Source organism: Lacerta agilis, chromosome 7 (genome assembly GCF_009819535.1).
Source record: "Lacerta agilis isolate rLacAgi1 chromosome 7, rLacAgi1.pri, whole genome shotgun sequence".
Taxonomy (NCBI): Eukaryota; Metazoa; Chordata; class Lepidosauria; order Squamata; family Lacertidae; genus Lacerta; species Lacerta agilis.
The window spans coordinates 83,195,278-83,221,235 of NC_046318.1; the positions used below are offsets into that span (position 1 = coordinate 83,195,278).

The following is a 25,958-nucleotide window of genomic DNA, read 5'->3' on the forward strand; positions in this document are numbered from 1 at the left end:
CTCTCCTCCTACGGAGGCTTGGGAAGGAAGCCGCACGCCCGCCAGCCATATAGTTGGTGGGGCTCAGCTGGAGGGCGTGCAGGGAAAGAGGAGGCTGTCGGCAAAGCCGCGCAGCTCCCCCACTCGCTAGGGCGCCCCTCAGAGGCCGGCCCCCTGGCGCGACGCACCACTGACACCAATGGGGAAAGACGGCTCTGGGCAGCGAAGAAAGTTAACAGGCATGCATTATAAAGCACGTGGCGGAAAGGTTGGGTTTCTCCCTGGAGGGAAGGTGTCCTCAGCACATACGGAAGTCCTCCCCGCCTTCCGCATCTACAACTTGGCTCCGAAGATGTACAGCAGACTGACCAAGGTGCCCACAGCCAGGATGAGGGAGCTGCTTTTCACGCCGGCAGCCCCATTTATGTTGCACAAATCGTAATCGCAGCAATCGAGGGAGAAAGCCATGATGCCGATGTCGATGCCTCCTTTGGGGCACACGGGAGAGCAATATTTGCTGATGGACTTCTTGTTGTTGTCACCTGGAAGGAAGGAAGGAAGGAAGGAAGGAAGGAAGGAAGGAAGGAAGAAAACTGGTCAAGTTTTTTTAAAAAAAAAAGATTGCCCAAGGAGATAGTTCAGATAGTCAGATTATTTAAAAACTTCTTTATAATGGACTTTGGGCACAATATTGAGTATTATGCATGGACAAAATTATGGAATGAGAGTTTGAAATTTACTGCATGTGTAACTTTGAAAGAAAATGTATATAAGATGATGTATAGATGGTATTTGACTCCAGTTAAATTGTCAAAAAATGTATAGAATGCATGATAAATTGTGTTGGAAGTGCAGACAAGAGGAAGGGGACTTTTATCACATGTGGTGGACATGCAGTAAGGTGAAGGCATTTTGGGAATCAATTTACAATGAACTTAAGAAGATGTTTAAATATACTTTTCCAAAAAAAGCCTGAGGCCTTTTTGCTGGGTTTGATGGGAGAAGAAATAGCTAAGAAGGACAAAAGATTGTTCATGTATGCGACAACTGCAGCAAGAATATTGCTTGCCCAAAAGTGGAAATTACAGGAATTACCAACGATTGATGAGTGGCAGACGAAGATGGTGGAATATGCTGAACTTGCAAAACTGACCGGCAGGGTCAGAAACCAGGGTGACTCGAGGTTTCGAAGAGATTGGAGTAAATTTGTGGAATACTTAAGATTGAACCGAGGAAGTTTAAAAACACTAGTAGGACTGGAATAAACCTTTGACATAGTTCAATGGGGAAGTGGTAAAAACTGCGCGATGAGAATGGACTAGAAAACCTGCTGACGAGAGGGAGGGGAGTCGTAGCTCGGCAGAGCAATGGTTGATGTAATTTGTGTTAGATGTTGAATTGGCTGTAATTTGATATGTTTGAAAAAATAATAAAAATTTATTATAATAAAAATTACTTTATAGTATGACAGCATTCATGCAGCAGTTAATTTCCCTTAGTGTTACAGAAAGGTATAAGGAGAGTCTGCTGGATCAGGCCAGTGGCCCATCTAGTCCAGCATCCTGTTCTCACAGTGGCCAACCAGATGCCCCCATGGGAAACCCCAAGTAGGATTCGAACACAAGAGCCCTCTCCCCTCCTGTGGTTCCCTGCAGCTGGTATTCGGAGGAGCACATCCTTTCTGACTAAAGGTAAAGGTAAAGGGACCCCTGACCATTAAGTCCAGTCACGGACGACTATGGGGTTGAGGCTCTCATCTCGCTTTGAAGGCTGAGGGAGCCGTCGTTTGTCCGCTTCCGCAGACAGTTTTCCAGGTCATGTGGCCAGCAGGACTAAGCCGTTTCTGGTGAAACCAGAGCAGCGCACGGAAACGCCGTTTACCTTCCCACTGGAGCGGCACCTATTTTTCTACTTGCACTTTGACGTGCTTTCGAACTGCTAGGTGGTCAGGAGCTGGGACCGAGCAACGGGAGCTCACCCCATCGTGGGGATTCAAACCGCCGACCTTCTGATCAGCAAGCCCTAGGCTCTGTAGTTTAGACCACAGCGCCACCTGCGTCCTACTAGTGGAATCCAAAAACATTACTGCCTCCAGCTAGGTATGCAGAGCCTGGCCACTGTTGCTAGCAGTCCTTGATAGTCCTCCCCTCCAGAAATTTGTCCTGTCCTGTCCTGTTAATCTCCACATTACATTTGGGATTTCACAAGGCACAAAAGCCACTTCAGGAAAACGAATGGAAGAACGTAGCACATGTTTGGCGCTCCTTCCTGTAAAATCTGTTTGGGGCCTGCTGAGAATCATAGGATTGTAGAGATAGGAGGGACCCCCCCCAGGGCCATCTAGTCCAACCCCCTGCAATGCAGGAATTCCAGCTTGAAAATCCCTAGCAGATGGCCGCCCAGCCTCCATTTCAAAACCTCCAGCGAAGGAGAGCCCGCCACCCTTATGAGGAACGGCTTAGGGAGCTGGGTATGTTTAGCCTGGAGAAGAGAAGGTGAAGGGGTGATATGATAGCCATGTTCAAATATATAAAAGGATGTCATATAGAGGAGGGTGAAAGGTTGTTTTCTGCTGCTCCAGAGAAGCGGACACGGGGCAATGGATTCAAACTACAAGAAAGAAGATTCCACCTAAACATTAGGAAGAACTTCCTGACAGTGAGAGCTGTTGGGCAGTGGCATTTGCTACCAAGGAGTGTGGTGGAGTCTCCTTCTTTGGAGGTCTTTAAGCGGAGGCTTGACAGCCATCTGTCAGGAATGCTTTGATGGTGTTTCCTGCTTGGCAGGGGGTTGGACTGGATGGCCCTTGGGGTCTCTTCCAACTCTAGGATTCTATGATTCTATGATCTTATCAGGCAGTCACAGTTCCAAACCGGCACTACCGTGTGAAAGCAACACTAGAAAACAGGACAGGATGAAATATCCCTCCCGTCTGAATGCACTTTGAGTGGGACTCAACAATTTACATCCCCACCTAGAGATATCCTGGATAATATCTGGGACCTTCTGCATGCAAGGCAACTGCTCTGCCGCTGAACTTTGGCCCTTTCCCACATCTAGATCACTCTACTTCTTGGAGCAGCCCAACTGCCCTGGGGGAGAAACCCAGCCTGACCTGCTCTTGTGCTTTAAAAGGGTGAGGGAGTTAGAGAACGAAACCTACAGCAGCGCAGAGGCAAACATTTATCGCTCGCTACCTAAATGACTCCACAGGAGCAAATTGACAGCTGCGGTGATTGATAGGAAAGGCTCTCAGCTCCGATGGGAACTCTGCTAATTGTGTTTTCCTGATTCCAGGAGAGTTGAATATTTGGCTGTTTCCACATCCTCCCCTTTTTGACACCCACACTTAAGGGATAGTCTGTGAGAAGGAAAACTGGAGGAAAGGCTTCCTGACATCTGGAGATAAAACTGGGTTAGCCGCTGAACTACCCATGTTCTCTTGTAGTGGCACATTTCTAGGCATTAACAGTAGTCATGTTATTGCTGTACTGTCTGCTTTCTCCAAACCATTTCTGAGAACAACCGATTTAAAGGTAAAGGGACCCCTGACCATTAGGTCTGACACTCTAACCACTACACTCTTTGGGATATGTAGTGTGGGAATTATAGAATCGGAGACCAAAAGTAAGTGGAGCCAGTAAGTGAAGTTGGGATTTTTCACAAGGGGCGTGCCCCTGAGGTCCGTTCCCCCCCCCCCGAGTTTTTGGGGGGTGTTTACTTCTACAACCTGCCAAGCCTGCCAATACCACCCTGTAATGCACAGGTGTAACCTGGGCTGGTGCCATGCTATTTTATGCCCTAAACAAGGTTAATTGCTTGTGTGTGCGCGCACACACACACACACTAGCTGCTGCTTCTTCTTCTTCTTCTTCTTCTCCTCCTCCTCCTCCTCCTCCTCCTCCTCCTCCTCCCACCCATCTGGCTGGGTTTCCCCAGCCACTCTGGGCGGCTCCAATTTTCGATTTTCAAAAACTGATAGAAATGATAAAATTCTTCCAAATGAAAGTAAAATAGATCGGGAATTTATAAGAGAGAATAACATCGAATCTGCATAAAACTGGCCCCCTCAAAGGTCAGTACTGCACCCCCTCTGAGGTCTGTGCCCTAGGCAACTTACTCGGATAGGCCAGGTAAAAGTAATCAAGAGGGAGAATTCAATTTAGAGAAAAGGCGAGAACGGTAGAAGTTTACGAAGCTATGCGACACTCACCGATGCCTCCTCCGAAAAACTTTGTGACGCAGTGCTTGTCTTCGGAGTTGCAGGTCTTTGGCTTCAAGCAGCTCCAGTTGGATTCCTCATTTTCACACTGGAAGCAGGTCAGCGCAGCCACTGCAAATGGAACACAAAACACGCTCCTTAGGTACAGACCGCAAAGCAGGGGAATGAATCATAGAAGCCAGATTTTCAGCATGTAGTTTATTAAGAGAGAACATTATGAAGATGATGTACAGGTGGTATTTAACCCCTGTGAAACTAGCCAAAATTTACCATGGTCAGAGTAATAAATGCTGGAAATGTAAACAAACAGAAGGAACCTCCTTCCATATGTGGTGGACGTGCCCTAAAGTGAAAGACTTCTGGGAAATGATATATAATGAAATTTTAAAAAGTGTTGAAAAACACATTGAAGAAGAAACCAGAGGCCTTTTTACTGTGCATCCTAGGCCAGGATATTGCTAAAAGTGATAGAAATTTGTTTTTGTATGCCACAACAGCAGCTAGAGTTTTGATAGCCAAAAACTGGAAGACAGAAGAACTACCAACAATAGAAGAATGGCAGATGAAAATGATGGACTATATGGAGCTTGCAGAAATGACCGGGAAACTCCGGGACCAGAGGGACGACGCGGTGGAGAAAGAGTGGAAGAATTTTAAATTGTATTTAAAAGAACATTGTATGATTGAAAGTTAGATATAATTTGAGGATAAGATAGGTTGTAGAGTAGAAGATAGATGATTAAGTTAGAAGGTGATAAGGATTAAGATAAGATATAAGTTTAATTAATTAGACAATGATATAAGTTAAGAGGTATGAGATATTAATGAATTTTGTTGTTAGAAATAGAATAGAATTATAGGAGATTTTGGAAGTTACAAAAAAGGTATTTATAAGGGACGCAGGAGGAGGAGACAGGAGGAAGTCCCACTAAGATGTGAGGAAGTATCATTATGTAGCCTTATTGCAGACCTTTCCGTTAACCTTGGGTTCTTTGTTGCACCCGGGGGGGTGAGGGAGGAAGGAGTCAAAAAAAATGACACTGAGGATTTGAAATAGAGAAAGAGTTTTTATTCCTGTCATTTAGAATGGCAGGAAGGCACCCGCGTGATAATTCACAGCGAACTGCCCCGAGCATCAGTTGCATACAGTTTATATAATCTTCAAACCCCTCTTTCCCCCTCCCCAGGAATCTGTGCACGTCACAGCCTTAGTATCATCCTTGAAAATTCCTGTTCTTACAATCTTCTAGGCCAAAAGGTCACTTAGCGTTGAGTTCGTTCCTGGTGCCTGCCTGTCTCCTTGAGTGGGCCCCTCTTGATCTATTCCTTTCCTGGCTTAATATGCCAGTAAGGAATGCACTACTAATCAAGGTTCATATCTATCAGAAAAGGTTTCATCTAAACAGGTTACAGAAAAGCTTTTACTTAAAGGGTTTCAGCCTTGAGTTCATTATTGGGTGAAAGTTCCTGTCTCACACTCTTATCTCAAAGTGGGGGTTAAGCAGCCCCTGGCTGCCCCTGGTACCTCCCGCCTTTTCCTCCAACCAGCAGGACCATCCATCAAAGAATTATCCTGTCTCTGGCTATCTGGCAACTCTTACATCCCTCGGCCAGGAATTCCTGTGCCATCCAGGGAAGGGGCGCTCCAAGGACGGGGCGCTCTAACCTGCTCCTTTTCATGATTAATGATATGCCAGAGAGGTATGTACTAAGAGCAAGTAGCACAAAGACAGAGCTTACAGTAAAAGCTAAATATTATGCCAATAACATAGAAATATTAAAAAGGCCATGCAAATAGTATCAAATAAAAGCCAGGCAAATAGTATCAAATAAAAGGGGCTACAGACAAAAGCCAAAGTTTTACAAACTCAGGTAAAGTCTAAATACCATTTATAGAGAGGCTAGGAATGCTACACATCAGTAGAAGCTACATGTCAAATAAAAGAACTTAAAAAGCATTAGAGAGAGAGACAAAGAATCTCAGTTTAAAAGACTTAAAATGGAGAAAAAGGAAAATCAGTTAAAAGGACTTAATTGCGTAGAGAACAAGGTAAAAGGGGGGACTTACATAGAGGAAAGAAGATCAAACTATCCAGGGGAAAGACTCACTTGTACAGAGAGAAGGAGGGTGAAGCTTACCCGGGGGGTGGGGTTGTCTTTTCCACAAAAAGGAGATTTTCAGAGAAGCTAAAAGACTCTCTCTCTCTCTCCAGAGAGGTTTGAGAAAAGGCTGACTTTCAGCTCAGAAAACTGAGAACTCCAGAGTAAGTTGAAAAACTCCTATTCAGAAAAAAGCTTGAGTCTGTATACTGACTTTCACAGAATAACTGAAAGCTCCAGTTATTCAGGGGGGCCTCTTCGTTCAACTCAGAGCCAGGTATGAGATAAAGAGAGGAGAGAGAGGAGGAGAAAGGGGGAGGAATCCCCCTCCCTTAGCTGCCCGCTTCTGGATTAACAGTATGTCAGTAAAGAATGCATTAGCAGACAAGCTCTTAGCTAAAAACTTTTTTTTCCCCAAGTTATACAGAGAGAGAGAAAGCTAACCAAGAAAGCTTGGTTACAAACAGACTTATAAACTTATAAACTAGAAAATTAAAACTCTCCCTCTTCATTCCCTCCTCTTCTTTTGGACAGCCTTACGGCTCGTCCTTGGGAAATGACCGATATTCTCTAGCAAGGGCAATAAGCTGTAGAATCCATGACACAACTTTGTGAATCATTATATGCACACATTGCATTAAGCAGGGAATACAGAAGCGTAAAAGCAATAAAACAGCAAGGGGACTTTCTAATATAATGAAAATACCCCTGAATCATCCTAGATTGGTTAACCTATCTGTAACTGGTCAACACAAATTAAGGCAATACAATCGTCCGGTCCTCCCATTCAGTGTTCTTTTCTTCCCTTTCTTCTATAGGCGTGCGCAGGGCCAATGGCTCCCGGTGCATTGGCAGCAGGCCTTTGTTGCCTTTGAAGACCGTGCTCTGACCCACTCCCGGTGGGGTCAGAGACAGGGTTTCTCTGGATCTTCAGCTTCTAGGGATATTCGGCACGTTGCGGCAGATTCACTTTCTGCATGAGTAGGGAGACACCTCAGCCACTTAGATTTCAGAGCCGCTGCATAGGGATAAACTGGCTTAGCAAAACTACACAGCGTGCATTAGAGGGTTTTCCTGTTAAAAGAATAGAAGACACGTGACAGAGATAATATCTGCGCTTGGAGGGTACGATCGATAATGGTCACACCTCAGTCCTCCTACCTGTTTGAGGTAAGCTAGAATACCCTAAACAAATAAGGATGGCCTCCCATACACTCACAAGGTAAAGCTGACCATGTCAGATCACTATCTCCTCGAAATACAATGTTCTTCCGCAATGATTATCCCATAGCTCCACCCCTTGATCTTACATGGTCTACTCTTTGGCCCAGGGAAATAATTTGGTTCATTTTCCCAATCCGTGCAAACACTCTAAACTTAGAATACACACAAATATAAACAAATACACAATACCACATATTTAGCCATTTCCCATCTATATTGATATTCAAGATAATATGTCTTCTATCTGTTAATACCTTCAGCACTTCCACTTGAATATCACATTCCAATCTTCATAGATGTGCAGTAGGGTAGATCTTGCCCTTAATGTCTATTGCTGCTGTCTAATCATATTGATTAGTTAATATTTTATTATAACCTTTATATCTTGAATCAACACACCAGCTTCCTGCAATATTTATCATTTCAAGATGACCACCTAAAAATGCCAGTTTATTATCCAGAACTTTTAAACCCATAGCATTAATAACTCCAACTCCTGCAAATCAGATTGATATATAAATATATAAGTTATATATTCTTATCCATTCGTTAACCCTTCAGTCATCCCACAGGGGATTGATTCCATTCCATAATACCAAATTTTATAATAGTTGATACCTTTATTAGACAAATATCCATACACTGAAAGGTAACATTCTATTATTATTATTATTATTATTATTATTATTATTATTATTCAGCCCAGTTTAGCATAAAACTCTGCTGATGTCAAGGAACAGAAAGATACAATCTCTCCCAGATAAGCTCCATTTCCCATCCCAATTATATTATGGTTCCAACAGCTATATCAGAGATTAACTTTCCCTCCTCTTCTGTTTGCCTGCATCCAAACAGACTGGAGAGTCCGTGTCAGCTAAGACACAATGCCTCCATCACCTGTGGATGACAGGTGTATTCAATTACTCAGAAATCTGCTTTACACCTGAATCATGCCCAGCTGGATCTTGGTACAATCCGCCTGTATGAGCAATGAGAATCTGCAAATCCCGCCCAGGGACATTATTACCCACTCTTCAATAAAAAAACAAAACATGGGAGAGAGACTTCACTTTGTGACGTATGCATGCCTCCCGAAACCACCAGCCCATTGTTGACCCTCAGGAGAACTTAGGGCAGGATCTGCAAACAGGGCAGTAGGGAACAAGTCTGACAGACTTGGGTTGCCAGACAAAACTTGGCCTATATATTTCGCTTCAGAGCCATCAATAGGTCGCTCTCATCATCTCACGCTGCGTGGTAGCCAGCTTAGCAAGGTTGCCAACTCCACACAACGGTGTTTCATTTGGACAATGGAGTTAAAACCTCGATGTGCTCATTCAAAGGGTGACAATTTTCAGGGTTCTTTTAGGTAACAACGAATTATGGACAGGGCAATAGGGAGAGCCCCTGTCTATTTAAAACAGTCTTTGAAGGATTTGATATATCTTACCACCTCTGTAATATCAGAGCCATCTCCAGGCTCCTCTCATCGTCCCATGCTTCCACAGCAGCAGCTTGGCAGGCCGCCAACTCCTTGCCGGGCCACCAGCTCCTCTCCATGGTGCCTTGTTTGGGCGATGGAGTCACCCCTGAGATGTGCTCTGCAACCTGGGCACGGCGGGTGGTGAAGCACACTTCAAATCTGTAGGAGATAAATATTGCCTTCAATGTGCACACACATTCTCTTTGCCATCATCATTTTTTCCCCCCAATCATTCCAAATTTCTGCCCCCTTTTCTCCTGAGGTTCAAAATTTCCCAAATCCTCACAGTGTCAGGGCTCCTGTTGCAATTACTGCTTGCCAGAAACCCTTCCTATTCTGCTTTTAACATTCCTTTTTTTTCCTTTATTCCACATACTATATCTTCAAAAATACTTCCTAGAAAAACTTAAGACCTGGGATATAAAATAAAACTTTTCCTCTAATCAACCTTTAGTGAAGATCATCAGCCTGCTTAGAAGACATATCACCTCCCCTCAAGCCGGTAGGAGAGCCAATTCCCTTCCAAGGTTTGCTGCTGTGAAGAGAAAGATTTTTGCTCTTTAAAAATGAGGCTTTTTACTTTTTTAAAAACGAGGCTTTTCTGTCTCCCCCGCTCCCCTTCCTTTCCATTCCTGCTAGCAAGCTTTTGTTAGAGATTGTGGCGATCTCCCTGCCACATTCCTTCAGTGAGCTCGTTACTCCTTTATTACTTAACAAATGTCAATTAAGAAACAAACAAGGACTGTATTAGCTTCAAAAACAAACAAACAAACAAACAAACAAGCAGCCCTCCTTTTAATGCAAAACACACTCACATTCACCTAAACCTTGCAGAGAAATAGACTTTTACAGCCCGTTCTATTGAATATACAAGCCTTGGCATACAAACAGTTTATAAAACACACTCACCCAACCCTAGGTTCAAACAGATTCCTCGAAAGGAAGCAGGAGGACATAAAAACAAAACATATACAAAGGGACTGTCACTGTGCAGACACACGTCAATTTCAAATCCACCTGAGAAAGCTGCCGTTGTGCAGCCGCATATCAAATTCCTACAAGAAAAGCCAAGGGACAAGACAAAGGTCAACTTACCAGGATAAAAAAGATTGGGGAAAGCCAACCCCCCCTTCATACACAGAGATAGAGCTTTGCAGGAGGGTTGACTTTAATGAAAATAAATCTTCTCTCCTCTATCCCAGCTCTTTACTGGGACCCGAAGTTCTGTCTTCGACACAAAACACAGTTGTGTTAAGGCAAAGAGAGAAAGGAAAAACAAACAAACAAACAAACCCACACACACACACACAGAGCCTGCAGCAACTTAGCCCCCTTTTGGCTAATTCCTGCTGGCACACACACAGTATGAGTGATCACTAATTATTGGAGGGGTTGTGAGGCCCCCCCTTCTTCTTCTTCCCTCTTGCTTAGATTGTTATGTAAGAGGGGCTATTTTACATAATAAAAACTAGAAATGAGAAAAACAACACAACAGGTAGATAAACAGGTGCAACTTGCTTCCAAAGTCAAAGAAACACACAACCAGAAGGTGTAAGTTGTCATGGGGGTTTCAAAGACCATGCTCCCACAACAACGTGCACACAGATAGCCTGGCAGCCCGTAGCTCTTCCCCCTTCCAAGGCAGGGTCTGGGAATTTGATGGGGATGCAGGGAACAAGCAGGTATACTGCTTGCTTTGGGGACACACAGTTCTATTCACACACTCTCTAAGGAGGTGGCAGCCCTCCCTTTTCACTTACTTAATGCCACACGCTTGGGGCTGCCCTCTGCACCCCCTGTTCTGAATGAAATGCAAGCCTCAAACAGAAAAGAATCCTTCATAATTTTTGCAAAAAGCAATAAGGAGACATAATCATTCACAGAGATCTGGAAGAAATGGGGTGTAAGGTGGGTGCCACCTGCACCCCCACTCACTCACTCACACACACAATGAGAGGAAAAGGAGGAGGAGGAGGAGGGCAAGAGGACAGGCAATCCCTGTCCACTAGACAACTGGAGAAAAAAATTTCCCTTCTCTCCAAGGATAACACTTGGAAAGAAAGCATGGAAATAATCTCTCCCGTCCCAGTTTTTCACTGGAACCTACACACAGAGGCAACAGAAGTTCACCCAGATAGGCTAATCTCCTAGAAACCCACACAGACCCACACATTAACAAATTCATTTCACAAGGCATACTGGATTAGCAGTCAAAACAGCCTCTTGTGGCATCACTGCAGACACAGACGGACTCATACAAAATCACACAGCATGGCATCTTTGAGACACAGACAGGCACATACACACACACAAGAGGAAATTCACAATATCATAACATTATTACAAATCATAAATTTTTACACAGCAACAAAAATTTCAATTGACCTGGGACACTCCCCCCACCTAACCAAATTTCTCTCACGCCAACATTCACATTAAAGACAAACATTTTGCCTTGCCAGTGACTCTGAGTCCTAGCGTCTCATTCACTCAAACCATTCATTGGAGTGTCCCCATACACCCATTCACTTGAACAAAGTAAACCTCCCCTCTATTCCCTTCTTCCCAAAAACCAGCGGCATTTGCTGCACACTGCTGGCCCTGGCGGCACACCATGTGCTCACTGCCAGGTTAAAGGCGGCACTCACTGCTCACTGCCTTTGTGGGGTTGATCAAGCCCCGTACCTCCCAACCTCTGGAGCTTACCTTTTCCCTCCAGATTTCCCCCCGTGCGGCCGCTCTCTTTCTCTCATCTCTTGCAGCGTCTCCACTCAAGAACGGAGTGGCTGGCTCCTCCTACAAACTGGTAGGTGCGCGCAGGAGCGCCAAGCCGAACTGAGCTGTTCGCCTTGCAGAGATGCCTCAGACCTAGTCCCTCAACCCCGGGGAACGCCAAATCCCGGAAAAGAGCCCCCAGGAAAATGTAGCCTTATTGCAGACCTTTCCGTTAACCTTGGGTTCTTTGTTGCACCCGGGGGGGTGAGGGAGGAAGGAGTCAAAAAAAATGACACTGAGGATTTGAAATAGAGAAAGAGTTTTTATTCCTGTCATTTAGAATGGCAGGAAGGCACCCGCGTGATAATTCACAGCGAACTGCCCCGAGCATCAGTTGCATACAGTTTATATAATCTTCAAACCCCTCTTTCCCCCTCCCCAGGAATCTGTGCACGTCACAGCCTTAGTATCATCCTTGAAAATTCCTGTTCTTACAATCTTCTAGGCCAAAAGGTCACTTAGCGTTGAGTTCGTTCCTGGTGCCTGCCTGTCTCCTTGAGTGGGCCCCTCTTGATCTATTCCTTTCCTGGCTTAATATGCCAGTAAGGAATGCACTACTAATCAAGGTTCATATCTATCAGAAAAGGTTTCATCTAAACAGGTTACAGAAAAGCTTTTACTTAAAGGGTTTCAGCCTTGAGTTCATTATTGGGTGAAAGTTCCTGTCTCACACTCTTATCTCAAAGTGGGGGTTAAGCAGCCCCTGGCTGCCCCTGGTACCTCCCGCCTTTTCCTCCAACCAGCAGGACCATCCATCAAAGAATTATCCTGTCTCTGGCTATCTGGCAACTCTTACATCCCTCGGCCAGGAATTCCTGTGCCATCCAGGGAAGGGGCGCTCCAAGGACGGGGCGCTCTAACCTGCTCCTTTTCATGATTAATGATATGCCAGAGAGGTATGTACTAAGAGCAAGTAGCACAAAGACAGAGCTTACAGTAAAAGCTAAATATTATGCCAATAACATAGAAATATTAAAAAGGCCATGCAAATAGTATCAAATAAAAGCCAGGCAAATAGTATCAAATAAAAGGGGCTACAGACAAAAGCCAAAGTTTTACAAACTCAGGTAAAGTCTAAATACCATTTATAGAGAGGCTAGGAATGCTACACATCAGTAGAAGCTACATGTCAAATAAAAGAACTTAAAAAGCATTAGAGAGAGAGACAAAGAATCTCAGTTTAAAAGACTTAAAATGGAGAAAAAGGAAAATCAGTTAAAAGGACTTAATTGCGTAGAGAACAAGGTAAAAGGGGGGACTTACATAGAGGAAAGAAGATCAAACTATCCAGGGGAAAGACTCACTTGTACAGAGAGAAGGAGGGTGAAGCTTACCCGGGGGGTGGGGTTGTCTTTTCCACAAAAAGGAGATTTTCAGAGAAGCTAAAAGACTCTCTCTCTCTCTCCAGAGAGGTTTGAGAAAAGGCTGACTTTCAGCTCAGAAAACTGAGAACTCCAGAGTAAGTTGAAAAACTCCTATTCAGAAAAAAGCTTGAGTCTGTATACTGACTTTCACAGAATAACTGAAAGCTCCAGTTATTCAGGGGGGCCTCTTCGTTCAACTCAGAGCCAGGTATGAGATAAAGAGAGGAGAGAGAGGAGGAGAAAGGGGGAGGAATCCCCCTCCCTTAGCTGCCCGCTTCTGGATTAACAGTATGTCAGTAAAGAATGCATTAGCAGACAAGCTCTTAGCTAAAAACTTTTTTTTCCCCAAGTTATACAGAGAGAGAGAAAGCTAACCAAGAAAGCTTGGTTACAAACAGACTTATAAACTTATAAACTAGAAAATTAAAACTCTCCCTCTTCAATTATTTTCAAGAAATGTAATAAGTTGTTGTTTTTGTAGTGTTTTTGTGTTGTTATTGTAGTTAGGTTTTTTCTTTATGTATGTTTTTAGTTAAAAATTTAATAAATATTATTTTTTTAAAAAAAATGAATCATAGAAGCGAGAAGTTGGAAGGGGCCACCGAGGGTCATCTAGTCCAACCCCCTGCAATCGCAGGAATCTCAGCTAAAGAATCCCTGACAGATGGCCACCCAACCTCTGCTTAAAAACCCCCAAGGAAGGAGAGGGCACCACCTTCCGAGGTTGTTCATTCCGCAGTCTAGCAGCTCTTGCTGTCCAAAAGCTCTTCCCAATGTTGATTGTAAGGAAGAGAATAAGCGGAGTAACAGGAAAGCAAGCTAAGGCATATATAAAGTAAAGGTAAAGGGACCCCTGACCGTTAGGTCCAGTCCTGTCCGACTCTGGGGTTGCGGCGCTCATCTCGCTTTACTGGCTGAGGGAGCCGGCGTACAGCTTCTGGGTCATGTGGCCAGCATGACTAAGCCGCTTCTGGCGAACCAGAGCAGCGCACGGAAACGCCGTTTACCTTTCCGCTGGAGCGGTACCTATTTATCTACTTGCACTTTGACGTGCTTTCGAACTGCTAGGTGGGCAGGAGCAGGGACCGAGCAACGGGAGCTCACCCCGTCATTGCGGGGATTCGAACCGCCGACCTTCTGATCGGCAAGCGGAAAATACTAATAAGAACTACTTCCCAATGAATTCATCCCTTTGTTGTTGTTTAGTCGTGTCCGACTCCGTGACCCCACGGACCAGAGCACGCCAGGCACTCCTGTCTTATTCATCCCTTATGGGATCTAAATTGAGATGGGGATGGTTATTCAGGTACGTCATAACAGAGCATCTAAATGCTCACAAAATCCTCAGGCTTATTGAAACAGGTCCATTTTTGTGTGGCTTGCTTGCTTTCCTTTTCTTTTGAGTGAAACATACTAGTCCTCATGACTTCGTAGCGCTGGTGGTTTAGCATCACCCGCATGTGATGCCTACAAATCCCAAAACTTTTAACACCTCATCATTTCTAAATTGGGACATATAAATACTGCCTGATGTGCACTGCTATGTATACCATATAATAAATGTGAGGGTAATTATACTGTCCTGTCAAAATAGGAAACAAAATAGGAAATTCTTTCCAGTAGCACCTTAGAGACCAACTGAGTTTGTTCTTGGTATGAGCTTTCGTGTGCATGCACACTTCTTCAGTTCTCCAATCAGATGTCAAGGAAACAAACAACTACCAGACTTGGTGGGAATGGGGGAATGGCTGATAGGTGTGGGAAACCTGTCGACGACTGTTAACGACTGCAGTTGGTCTTACAGGAAAAAGCAATGACTGAGATGGCTAAAGATAGCTTTGTCATGTATAATGAGATAAGAATCCAATGTCTTTTTTCAGACCAGGTCTCTCCGTGGTTTTAAGTTTGGTAATGAGTTGCAATTCAGCAACTTCTCTTTCCAGTCTATTTCTGAAATTCCTTTGTGGTAAGACAGCTACTTTGAGATCTTGTATAGAATGTCCTGGGAGACTGAAGTGTTCTCCTACTGGTTTCTCTGTCTTGTGATTCTTGTTTTCCTGTAAGACCAATTGCAGCCGTTAAGAGCCGTCAACAGGTTTTCCACACCCATCAGCTGATCACCCATTCCCACCATCCTTCTGAGTAATACCCCTCCCCACTCCCTCACTATATTTAAGGGTCTGGTGACTTCCGTTTCAGTGTATCTGAAGAAGTGTGCATGCACACGAAAGCTCATACCAAGAAAAAACTCAGTTGGTCTCTAAGGTGCTACTGGAAAGAATTTCCTATTTTGTTTCGACTATGGCAGACCAACACGGCTACCCACCTGTAACTATACTGTCCTGTGTTACAGGGTTCTTGTAAGGAATGATTACTGTCATTATGCTTCGAACGCTCAGAAAGCATTGTATAAACCTCGAGGCGTTCTTTATTATAGCAGCAACTGCAGACCCTCCAAGTGTCCCTGTTTTCCGGGGACAGTCCCGGATTTACAGAAGCTGCCTCGGTTTCTGATTTGATCCTGGAATGTCCCACATTTCCTTAGGACGTCTCTATTTTCACTGGAGAAATGTTGGAGGGTTATGAAACCCCAGAGCCAAGGAGATAAGTAACTATACAACCTTTAGAAGACATCTGAAGGCAACCCTGTATAAGGAAGTTTTAAAATTATATATATATAGTGAGATATATATAATTATATATATATAGTGAGAGCTGGACCATAAAGAAGGCTGATCGCCAAAGAATTGATGCTTTTGAATTATGGTGCTGGAGGAGACTCTTGAGAGTCCCTTGGACTGCAAGAAGACCAAACCTATCCATTCTCAAAGAAATCAGCCCTGAGTGCTCACTGGAAGGACAGATCCTGAAGTTGAGGCTCCAGTACTTTGGCCACCTCATGAGAAGAGAAGACTCCCTAGAAAAGACCCTGATGTTGGGAAAGATGGAGGGCACAAGGAGAAGGGGACGACAGAGGATGAGATGGTTGGACAGTGTTCTCGAAGCTACTAACATGAGTTTGGCCAAACTGTGGGAGGCAGTGGAAGACAGGAGTGCCTGGCGTGCTCTGGTCCATGGGGTCATGAAGAGTTGGACACGACTGAACGACTGAACAACAACAAAATACACACACACAAACGTTGCAAGCTCCACCCCACCCCAGACAGATGGACAGGGTATTTATTATTATTATTATTATTATTATTATTATTATTATTATTATTAAATAGGACATCCCTATTTTCATCGAAGAAATGATGGAAGATTTGTAACTGAACGATGGACCCTTAAGTAGAACCTTATTTCATCACAGTCCATCTCCCTCTCTCTCTCTCTCTCTCTCTCTCTCTCTCTCCACCACCCGAGTAAACACATATGATGCATGATACCACGTGCAAAGAGAAGGTTCACAGTAAGTTGCCCTCAGATCAACTACTTTCAGGTGGCTCAAGGAACCGAGCCAATCCTCAGGCTGTGTGTAGAGTTAGCTGCAATGCTGCTATTCCGACTGTAGGTGGCAGTGTGTCCAAGCTAGACAGTGAATCACGCTGCTGTTCTGGAATGTCATTTGGCAAGAAGGCTCTTCATCAATTATGAAACCACTTTGTCCTGGCATCAGCTCTGAAATATCCTGACATGCTGCCAAGGCTACTAGCCAATTCTGGTTGAGAGAAAATGTTTCCCTGATTCCCAGTACGCTGATCACTGTTGTCGTTTCAAGGATCCTGCTCACATCGGCCACAGATACAATGCATGTACTAATACAATATTTTTATTTAAAAAAAAAAAAAACACCAGCCAAAATTTACACAGTATATACATTCGCCATAAGGACGGGCCTCCGGAACGGATTATGGTCGGGAGTAGAGGTTCCACTGTGTGTGTGTGTGATGTAAACTACAAAAGATTGAAGGAACTAATACATTAAAATTATTTTTAATATTCTTTTTAATGCTGTAGCCCACCCTGAGACCTTGGGGTGAAGCGCAGGTAATAAATAATAACAACACCATTTAATCTTCAATCTTTAAATTAAATCATAGAATCCTAGAGTTGGAAGAGACCCCAAGGGCCATCAAGTCCAACCCCTGCCAAGCAGGAAACACCATCAAAGCATTCCTGACAGGTTAAATCATCCAGTTAAAGCTTTGCCATTCTCTATATCAACCTCAATAAAAACTTCTTTGAGAAGTAAGAGCTGTTTGGCAGCAGTTTGACTCCCTTGGGAGGTTGTGGCCTCTCCTTCCTTGGAGGTTTCTAAGCAGAGGTCAGCTGGCCAACTGTCAGGGAAGGTAAACGGCGTTTCCGTGCGCTGCTCTGGTTTCACCAGAAGCGGCTTAGTCACGCTGGCCACATGACCCGGAAAAACTGTCTGCGGACAAACTTCGGCTCTCTTGGCCAATAAAGCGAGATGAGCACCGCAACCCCAGAGTCGTTTGAGAATGGACTTAACAGTCAGGGGTCCCTTTACCTTTACCTTTATATATAGGGTGCCTACATTCTGCATGGACTCGTTGCACAGCAACATGTCAAATGGCTTTAGGTACCTATTAGGTCCATAAATTACCATATAGTATATATTCAACACAAAAAAACAGTCGCAATTTGTTGTTGACAAAGGAGAGCTGGACAAAGGGCCCCATTACCTTCAGTAGCTGTGGGCCTCATCAAACCTCAATCCGGCCCTGTTCAGAAGCATCGCTGCCTCCAACTGTGGAAGGAGGGCACAGGTATCCTGGCTAGTAACCATTGGTAGCCCTCTCCTCCTCCATGGATTTATCCCATACTCTTTTAAAGCCATTCAACTCGGCCATCACTGCTTCCTGTGGCAGTGAGTTCCACAGTATAACTCGCACTCTGCTCTCACATCAGTCCTGGGGTTTTTTTGGGGGGAGGGGGGAGTTACCAAAGGACAGTGAAAACTATCCAGCACTTCCAAGCCTTGTTTTTTTTTCTAGGCAACTGCTCTTCCTACGAAGCACATTAGCAAGAGAAGCTGCCTCAATTTCCATCAGACCATGGGGACATCTTTGGCCCATCCAGTTTGCCCTGTCTTGCCAGCTGCAAAGTCTTTGCCGGCCTTGCTACATAACAAGGGGCGTTGCAAGGTACTTAAAAGACGCACAGGCCCTTGACCCAAATATGCTCATTCCTATGGATAGATGCAAATAAAGGCTTTCAGGGTTTGCATCAGAAGACTATTAGACTGTTTTTCTTTAAAGCCTTCATGAAAATTCATCAGCATTTTAAGTGCAAATTTCTCCTAATGCGCAGCTTTGCCTAATATACCTGTTTTGCAAAGTAATTTCCTCTGATATAATGTCTTTGCGTATGGTATTTTCACTCATATATGCATGTTATCCATATTTTACCACAGTGCAAGGATTTGGGGCACACGTTACTTGACAATGCAAAACTCAGAGAACCGCAGATTCCCGTGGCTGGTTGTGGTTTAATCTTTAAATGCAAAGTGACTCAAATTTCTCCCGCATCTCCATAAGGGCTGACTCTGAGATTTGGGGTGCCAATAGGAGGTTCTGCATGTAAACTGGGCCTTCCTCCCTACCCTCAGTCACCTGGCGAGAACAGTTGCTGTTGTTTGTATTAAAACTCGGGTGAGTGCCTCTGGGGAAATTAAGAAGACAGGTGGCTGGCACCTCAGCAGAACACCTCTTTGTATTGCACCCAGTTGCCCTAGGATCAAAGTTATTTTCACCCCTGATAATAATATGCAGCTTATAGCTTGGGGGAAGTTATGGAAAAGAGACGTAAAGTTCACTGCATGTTGTATGTTGAAAGAAAATTATATGAAAATGATGTACTGGTGGTATTTAACTCCTAGTAGCGCTGTGGGTATTTAACTCCTAGTAGACCCTGATGTTAGGGGACCCAGGTGGCGCTGTGGGTTAAACCACAGAGTCTAGGGCTTGCTGATCAGAAGGTCAGCGGTTCGAATCCCTGCAACGGAGTGAGCTCCCGTTGTTCGGTCCCAGCTCCTGCCCACCTAGCAGTTCAAAAGCACGTCAAAGTGCAAGTAGATAAATAGGGACCGCTCCGGCGGGAAGGTAAACGGCGTTTCCGTGCGCTGCTCTGGTTCGCCAGAAAGCGGCTTAGTCATGCTGGCCACATGACCCGGAAGCTGTCTGTGGACAAACGCCGGCTCCCTTGGCCTATAGAGCGAGATGAGCGCCGCAACCCCAGAGTCGGACACAACTGGACCTAATGGTCAGGGGTCCCTTTACCTTTACCTTTAGACCCTGATGTTGGGAAAGATGGAGGGCACAAGGAGAAGGGGACGACAGAGAATGAGATGGTTGGACAGTGTTCTCAAAGCGACTGGCATGAGTTTGGCCAAACTGCGGGAGTGCGTGGAGGATAGGGGTGCCTGGCATGCTCTGGTCCATGGGGTCACAAAGAGCCAGACACGACTGAACGACTGAACAACAACAAAGCGCTGTGAGTTAAACCACTGGTCGGTGGTTTGAATCCCCACGACGGGGTGAGCTCCCGTTGCTCGGTCCCAGCTCCTGTCAACCTAGCAGTTCGAAAGCACGTCAAAGTGCAAGTAGATAAATAGGTACTGCTCCGGCGGGATGGTAAATGGTAAAAGAACCTGCGGGAGGCGGGGGAGCCTGGATAGCTCAGTTGGATAGAGTGTGGTGCTGACAACACCAAGCTTGCAGGTTCGATCCCTGTATGGAACAACTCTATATTCCTGCACTGCAGGGGGTTGGACTAGATCAGGCATGTCCAACAGGTAGATTGTGATCTACCGGTAGATCACTGGATGTCTGTGGTAGATCACCGGTAGATCAGTGGCTCCCCCCAAAGAAGCTAAAAAACTTTGGCTCCCCCCAAAAAAGCTCAACATCCTTGCCCTGCACCCTTAAAATGACCTGAACCACCCAAAATAGGGCTTTCCTTCCTAAAAAACAACAACTCAATGTCACTTTCTTCTTCCCTAAAGAAGCTCAACAACTTTTACGTGAACTCCACAAAACAGGGCTTTGATTTCTAAAAAAAAAGCTCAACAACTTTGACCTGAACCCCCCGAAAGGGGGTAGATCACTGCCAGTTTTTAACTCTGTGAGTAGATCACAGTCTCTTTGGAGTTGGCCACCCCTGGACGAGATTATCCTCAGGGTCCCTTCCAACACAACAATTCACAAGTCTATGATTCACTAAGTTTAAGTTGAAAAATCAAATAGTTAAAAAAAAGAAGATGCAGTGAGCAGAGCAGAGGATTCAGGTTTTGGGGTGATTCTCAGGTAAGCACCTTCAGAGTTCCCCCCAGTGTTAGAAACCCAGATATATAAGCTAAGTGTCAAATGTCACCATAAACTGATTAAGCCAAGGTTGCAGTGGCCAAAACGGAATGTCTAGTTGTCATTTTTGGGTAAGACAGCTCTAAAGTCTTATTTGTCAAATGATGGACTGTCTGTGATTGATTCTCAGTTAAACTTCTGGCTAGTTCAGATGACAACCTTGACCTGGGTTAAGAGCTCTGAGATCTCAAAGGAGAAAAGTCGCGAGATCCAGGGACAGTCTGCATGTATATTGCCCTGCTCCTACCTCATAGAACCATAGAATCCTAGAGTTGGAAGAGACCACAAGGGCCATCCAGTCCAACCCCCTGCCAAGCAGGAAACACCATCAAAGCATTCCTGACAGGTGGCTGTCAAGCCTCTGCTTAAAGACCTCCAAAGAATGAGACTCCACCACACTCCTTGGCAGCAAATTCCACTGTCCAACAGCTCTTACTGTCAGGAAGTTCTTCCTAATGTTTAGGTGGAATCTTCTTTCTTGTAGTTTGAATCCATTGCCCCGTGTCTGCTCCTCTGGAGCAGCAGAAAACAACCTTTCTCCCTCCTTTATATGACATCCTTTTTGTTAAGAGTGACACTGACCATTCATATTTATCCTATAAACTAATAATGTTCCTCTGACCTCCCAAGGAAGTGTGAAGCCCTCGCAACACTGCTGGAAGAAGAAGAAGAAGAAGAAGAAGAAGAAGAAGAAGAAGAAGAAGAAGAAGAAGAAGAAGAAGAAGAAGAAGAAGAAGAAGAGTTTGAGAGTTTGGATTTGATATCCCGCTTTTCACTACCCGAAGGAGTCTCAAAGCGGCTAACATTCTCCTTTCCCTTCCTCCCCCACAACAAACACTCTGTGAGGTGAGTGGGGCTGAGAGACTTCAGAGAAGTGTGACTAGCCCAAGGTCACCCAGCAGCTGCATGTGGAGGAGCGGGGAAGTGAACCCGGTTCACCAGATTCCAAGTCTACCGCTCTTAACCACTACACCACACTGGCCTCACTTTCCTAGACCAGATCCCGAACCAACTATTTTCGCAATGACGTTCTTTGAGGACAGCCAAAACAAGAGTGACATCTTTGCTCAATCAGCAAGGCTGCTGCGGGCAGGAGAGCTCTGTGGGCAGATGTTTTTGCAAGAATCACACCTCAGACAGCGACGGCGGGACTTAATGAGCACCTGTTTGGAGCGTGGCACTGGGGAGACTTAAAAAAAAAAAACAACAACTGGTGTGCATGAGAACAGAGTGGGAGAGAGAGATAGAGAGAGGCTTGGCGATAAGAAGCAGCAAGGAGGAGTTGAAGGGCGTGTGGGGCACAGCATATGCCACCTGAAACTCTCAAGCAGGGAGGGCCTTCTCGATAGTGGCACCCACCTTGTGGAACACCCTCCCATCAGATGCCAAGGAGAGAAGTAACTATACAACCTTTAGAAGACATCTGAAGATGCCCCTCCAAATATTTACACATTTATTATTATTATTATTATTATTATTATTATTATTATTATTATTATTATTATTACACAACAGGTTGCGCTGTGGGTTAAACCACAGAGCCTAGGGCTTGCTGATCAGAAGGTCGGCGGTTCGAATCCTGCAAGAAGATCAAACCTCTCCATTCTGAAGGAAATCAGCCCTGAGTGCTCACCGGAAGGACAGATCCTGAAGCTGAGGCTCCAAGACTTTGGCCACCTCATGAGAAGAGAAGACTCCCTGGAAAAGACCCTTATGTTGGGAAAGATGGAGGGCACAAGGAGAAGGGGATGACAGAGGATGAGATGGTTGGACAGTGTTCTCAAAGCTACCAACATGAGGGAGGCAGTGGAAGACAGGAGTGTCTAGCATGCTCTGGTCCATGGGGTCATGAGGAGTCGGACACGACTTAATGGCTAAACAACAACAACAACAACAACAACAACAACAACAACAACAACAACAACAACAACAAATATACAATCTATGTTATACGGCTTGGCTGAGATTCTTTTGCCATGAGTTGTTTAGCGGAGGATCTGTGATTCCAAAAATTGATGTAGAAAGGGAAGAGAATGATGTTTCCTTGCGCCCAGTTGAGGACTTTGTATTCTCCGTGCACCCCCCACCCCACCCCGGCCAGCCAGCCTTGCCAAGCCCCGAGGCCACAAGCGATGAGCTCATTGCAAGCCACGCCACCGCCTGGAGCAGGAAAAATACTGCCCCGCATAATGGCAGAGAAACCCCCCTCCCCATTGCCTCTGATGTCTCAACTGACCTCATAACTCCTAACTGAAAACAGGCGCCTCTTAGTCATCTTCTCTCCACTTCCACAACAAAGGACAATCCAGGGTGTGGCTCTATTGTCTCCCAGAGGCTTGAGCTGCCTGCAGCAGTAGCTGCCCCCTTTGTTTGGACTTATCCCGATCCCAATGACAGGGCTGGGGCCCCTTTTGCAGTCCGGGGGAGGGGCCACATTCGCCTCTGGAAAACTTTTTGAAGGCTGCATGCTGTTACTGGAAAAGTTCCAGATTTGTTCCCTATCAATGCTAGTGTTGGGCAGTGCCACTGGTTCAACACACGCCTGGCTGCCCGCCCCCTCGCTTATCTGGACAATCAGGAGGCATTGTGGGCTTTCAAGGATACCGTGTAGCCTGAGAGAGACTTTCAAGGGGGCGGGAGGGGGGTGAAGAAGGGTTGGTGAGGGGTGTGTGGACCAAGGGGCCTGTGGTGTGCTATCAGAGCTGGTTTTTCGAGCGAAGGGGGCACAGGGGTGTTGTGTCCTGAACCCTACCTCACAGGGTTGTTGTGATGATTAAATGAGGAGCGGGGGGGGGGGGGCTTGGCAGAGAACCATGAGCAGCACCTCAAGCTCCTTGGAGAAATTCATCTTAAGATTTAGTGTCAGGAGTATAACGTATTCCTGGACACCGCAGAGTTAGACGCAGACTTTTCTGGAAGCTTCTGGCTGTTGTGTAATTGACTGGACAGCACAACGCAGGAACTCAGCAACTCACTGGATAACTATATACAGTATTTATTGAAGCAACTAGTATCCATAAAGTTACTATGTACAGACTTTACAAAATAAAAGAAACAAAACATAAAATCTTTTCCTCTCTGTCTCTCTCTCTATACTGACCACTTTCTCCACACCAACACCTGCACCACACACTAACCACAGAAGCTCTCACACAGAGCTCAGTCTTTAGGAACTCATTGACCAATCACAGGTCGTTGCTAAGGGTCTGAGAGAGAGCAGATCTGGGCTTTCTGCCAACTGCTAATTGCTTGAAGATAGACAGATGAATTTCTGCACGTAGGCAACTCTGAAATCTCTAACAATTCATATCAGCCTGAATAGCCCAGTTGGCTAGAGTGTGGTGCCGATAACGCCAAGGTTGCGGGTTCGATCCCCGCATGGGACAGCCTATTCCTGCATTGCAGGGGGGTTGGACTAGAGCAGGGGTAGACAACCTAAGGCCCATGGGCCGGATGCAGCCCAATCGCCTTTTCAATCCAGCCCAGGGATGGTCCGGGAATCGGCGTGTTTTTACATGAGCAGGATGTGTTATTTAAAATGCATCTCTGGGTTATTTGTGGGGCATAGGAATTCGTTCATTATTATTTTTTTCAAAATATAGTCCACCGCCCCGCCCCCCCACAAGGTCTGATGGACGGTGGACCGGCACACAGCTGAAAAAGGTTGCTGACCCCTTCGTGATTCTATGATTTCAGTGAAAATAGTGAGATATAAATGCATCCGTGATCTTCGGGCACATAAATTTAACGAATGAGATCATAGTAATGAATAAGCAACATAAAAGGAAATGTCAGCCTCTCTGCTTATCAGTCACCCTCTTGCTGCCATCCAGTTTTCACCTAGACACGGGGCTTAAGATGAAATCCAAGTGAAAGGCTGCCATACTGAGCTGGAAGGACAAAGGTTCCCAGGCTCAGTATAAGGCAGCTTCTTGCGCTCCTATCCTAGGAGGGCCATACCTGAGTGGTAGGTCTTCTGCTCTGCATGGAACCATAGAATTGTTGGAAGGGACCCCATGGGGTCATCTAGTCCAACCCACGCAGGTGGTCCCTGGTTCAATCGGCGCTGCTGGTCAGACGAGACCATGCTGTGCGTAATGGTCTGACTTGGCATAAGGTAGCTTCCTACATAGTCCTACATATCAGCTCGGTGGGTAGAGCATGGGACTCCTCAGGGTTGCGGGTTCGAGCCCCGCATTGGGCAAAAAGATTCCTGCATTTCAGGGGGTTGGACTACTAGATAATCCTTGTAGTCCTTTCCAACTGACTCTACAATTCTTTGTCTATGAGTCTATAGCTACCAGCCCTGTTTTAATTAACTGGAAGCTGCTCAGAGTGGATGGAGCAACACTGTCAGATGGACGCCACATAAATGAGTCACCATCACCATGAGGACTAGAATCTTGTCTGCTTAGTGGACACAACGCCAGAGTGTTATCAGCTTTGCATGCAGAAGGTCTCAAGTTCAGTTTCTGGCATCTCCGGAAATATGAAATTTTATTTCATAAAATTTACACGCCGCTTGACCGTAGGAAAAAGCCTCAAGGTGGTTCCGGGGGGAGGGGGGGAGGCAAAGCAATTAAACCACCCCAGGAAAAAAATTACAGCCATGATTCCAAACATGCCGAAAGTTAAAACTGCAACAGACGGAAACAAATTAAAACTCATACCAGCTTCCTAGACATCTGGGGTGGCTTGTCTAAAAAAGAATGGTCTTTGGCATGCGATGAAAAGAATACAGGGAAGGTGGAAAGAAAACACAGGAAGACACCAGCCTGATATCAATAGGCAGGGAGTTCCAAAGTTGCTGCCACTCTAAATGGACGAACTCTTCCAGATTTGGTGTTGGTCTTGTCCTATGGCCCCCACCTGAAGCCCTGGGCTGCTGCTGCCAGCCAGCGCAGACGGTACAGAGCTTAGGTGAACCTACGAAGGAGGAGAAAGAGGTCTCTTACCTCTCTCCACGCAGAGCAGGACTGCCAGCAGCGCGGCAAAGGAAGCCTTCATCCTTGGTGATGGTGCGCTTTGCAGTCCCGGCACAGGCAGATGCTTCTCTCCGGGTCAGAGGAACCGCGCTAGGAGCTGCCTGCTCCCGTTGAGAGTGTTGTATAAGGGCTCGGTGGCAGGGGAGGGGTCAGGGAGGGAGGTGTGGGCTGAGGAGGAGGCAGCTCTCCGGGATCCCGGATTGACCACAAGGAGGAGGAGGGCGCAAAACCTCTCCAAAGGGACTTTTCAACCGTCTGCGCTTTGCTCCAGTTCCTTCGCAGGCGATGAAAGAATGCAGATGAGGGCGAAAACAGAAGGACATTCAGCCAAAGGGAAAAGAACAAAGGGGAGGGAGGGAGGCACACATTCTTTCCCAGCTCTGCTCCTGATTTTGTTTGTATTCAGGGCTGGAGAGAGAAAGAGAGAGAGAGAGAGCATTCGCTCCAGGATTTCAAGGGGTGGTGTGGCCAAACACGCTGCGTGACTTTGCAAGGACACAG

The 25,958-nt window shown here is 45.6% G+C and overlaps 1 protein-coding gene across 1 annotated transcript; it reads right to left on the reverse strand.

Annotated features, from left to right (window-relative positions):
• Window positions 1–25,741, reverse strand: LOC117050332 (lymphocyte antigen 6E-like). The gene is made up of 3 exons (XM_033155937.1): window positions 25,428–25,741; window positions 4,193–4,312; window positions 1–521 (listed from the first exon to the last, which is right to left on the reverse strand). Exons 1-3 carry the CDS (start codon window positions 25,477–25,479, stop codon window positions 313–315), a joined length of 381 nt encoding a protein of 126 aa, XP_033011828.1. The 5' UTR covers window positions 25,480–25,741; the 3' UTR covers window positions 1–312.
• Between the last annotated feature and the right edge of the window lie 217 nt (window positions 25,742–25,958).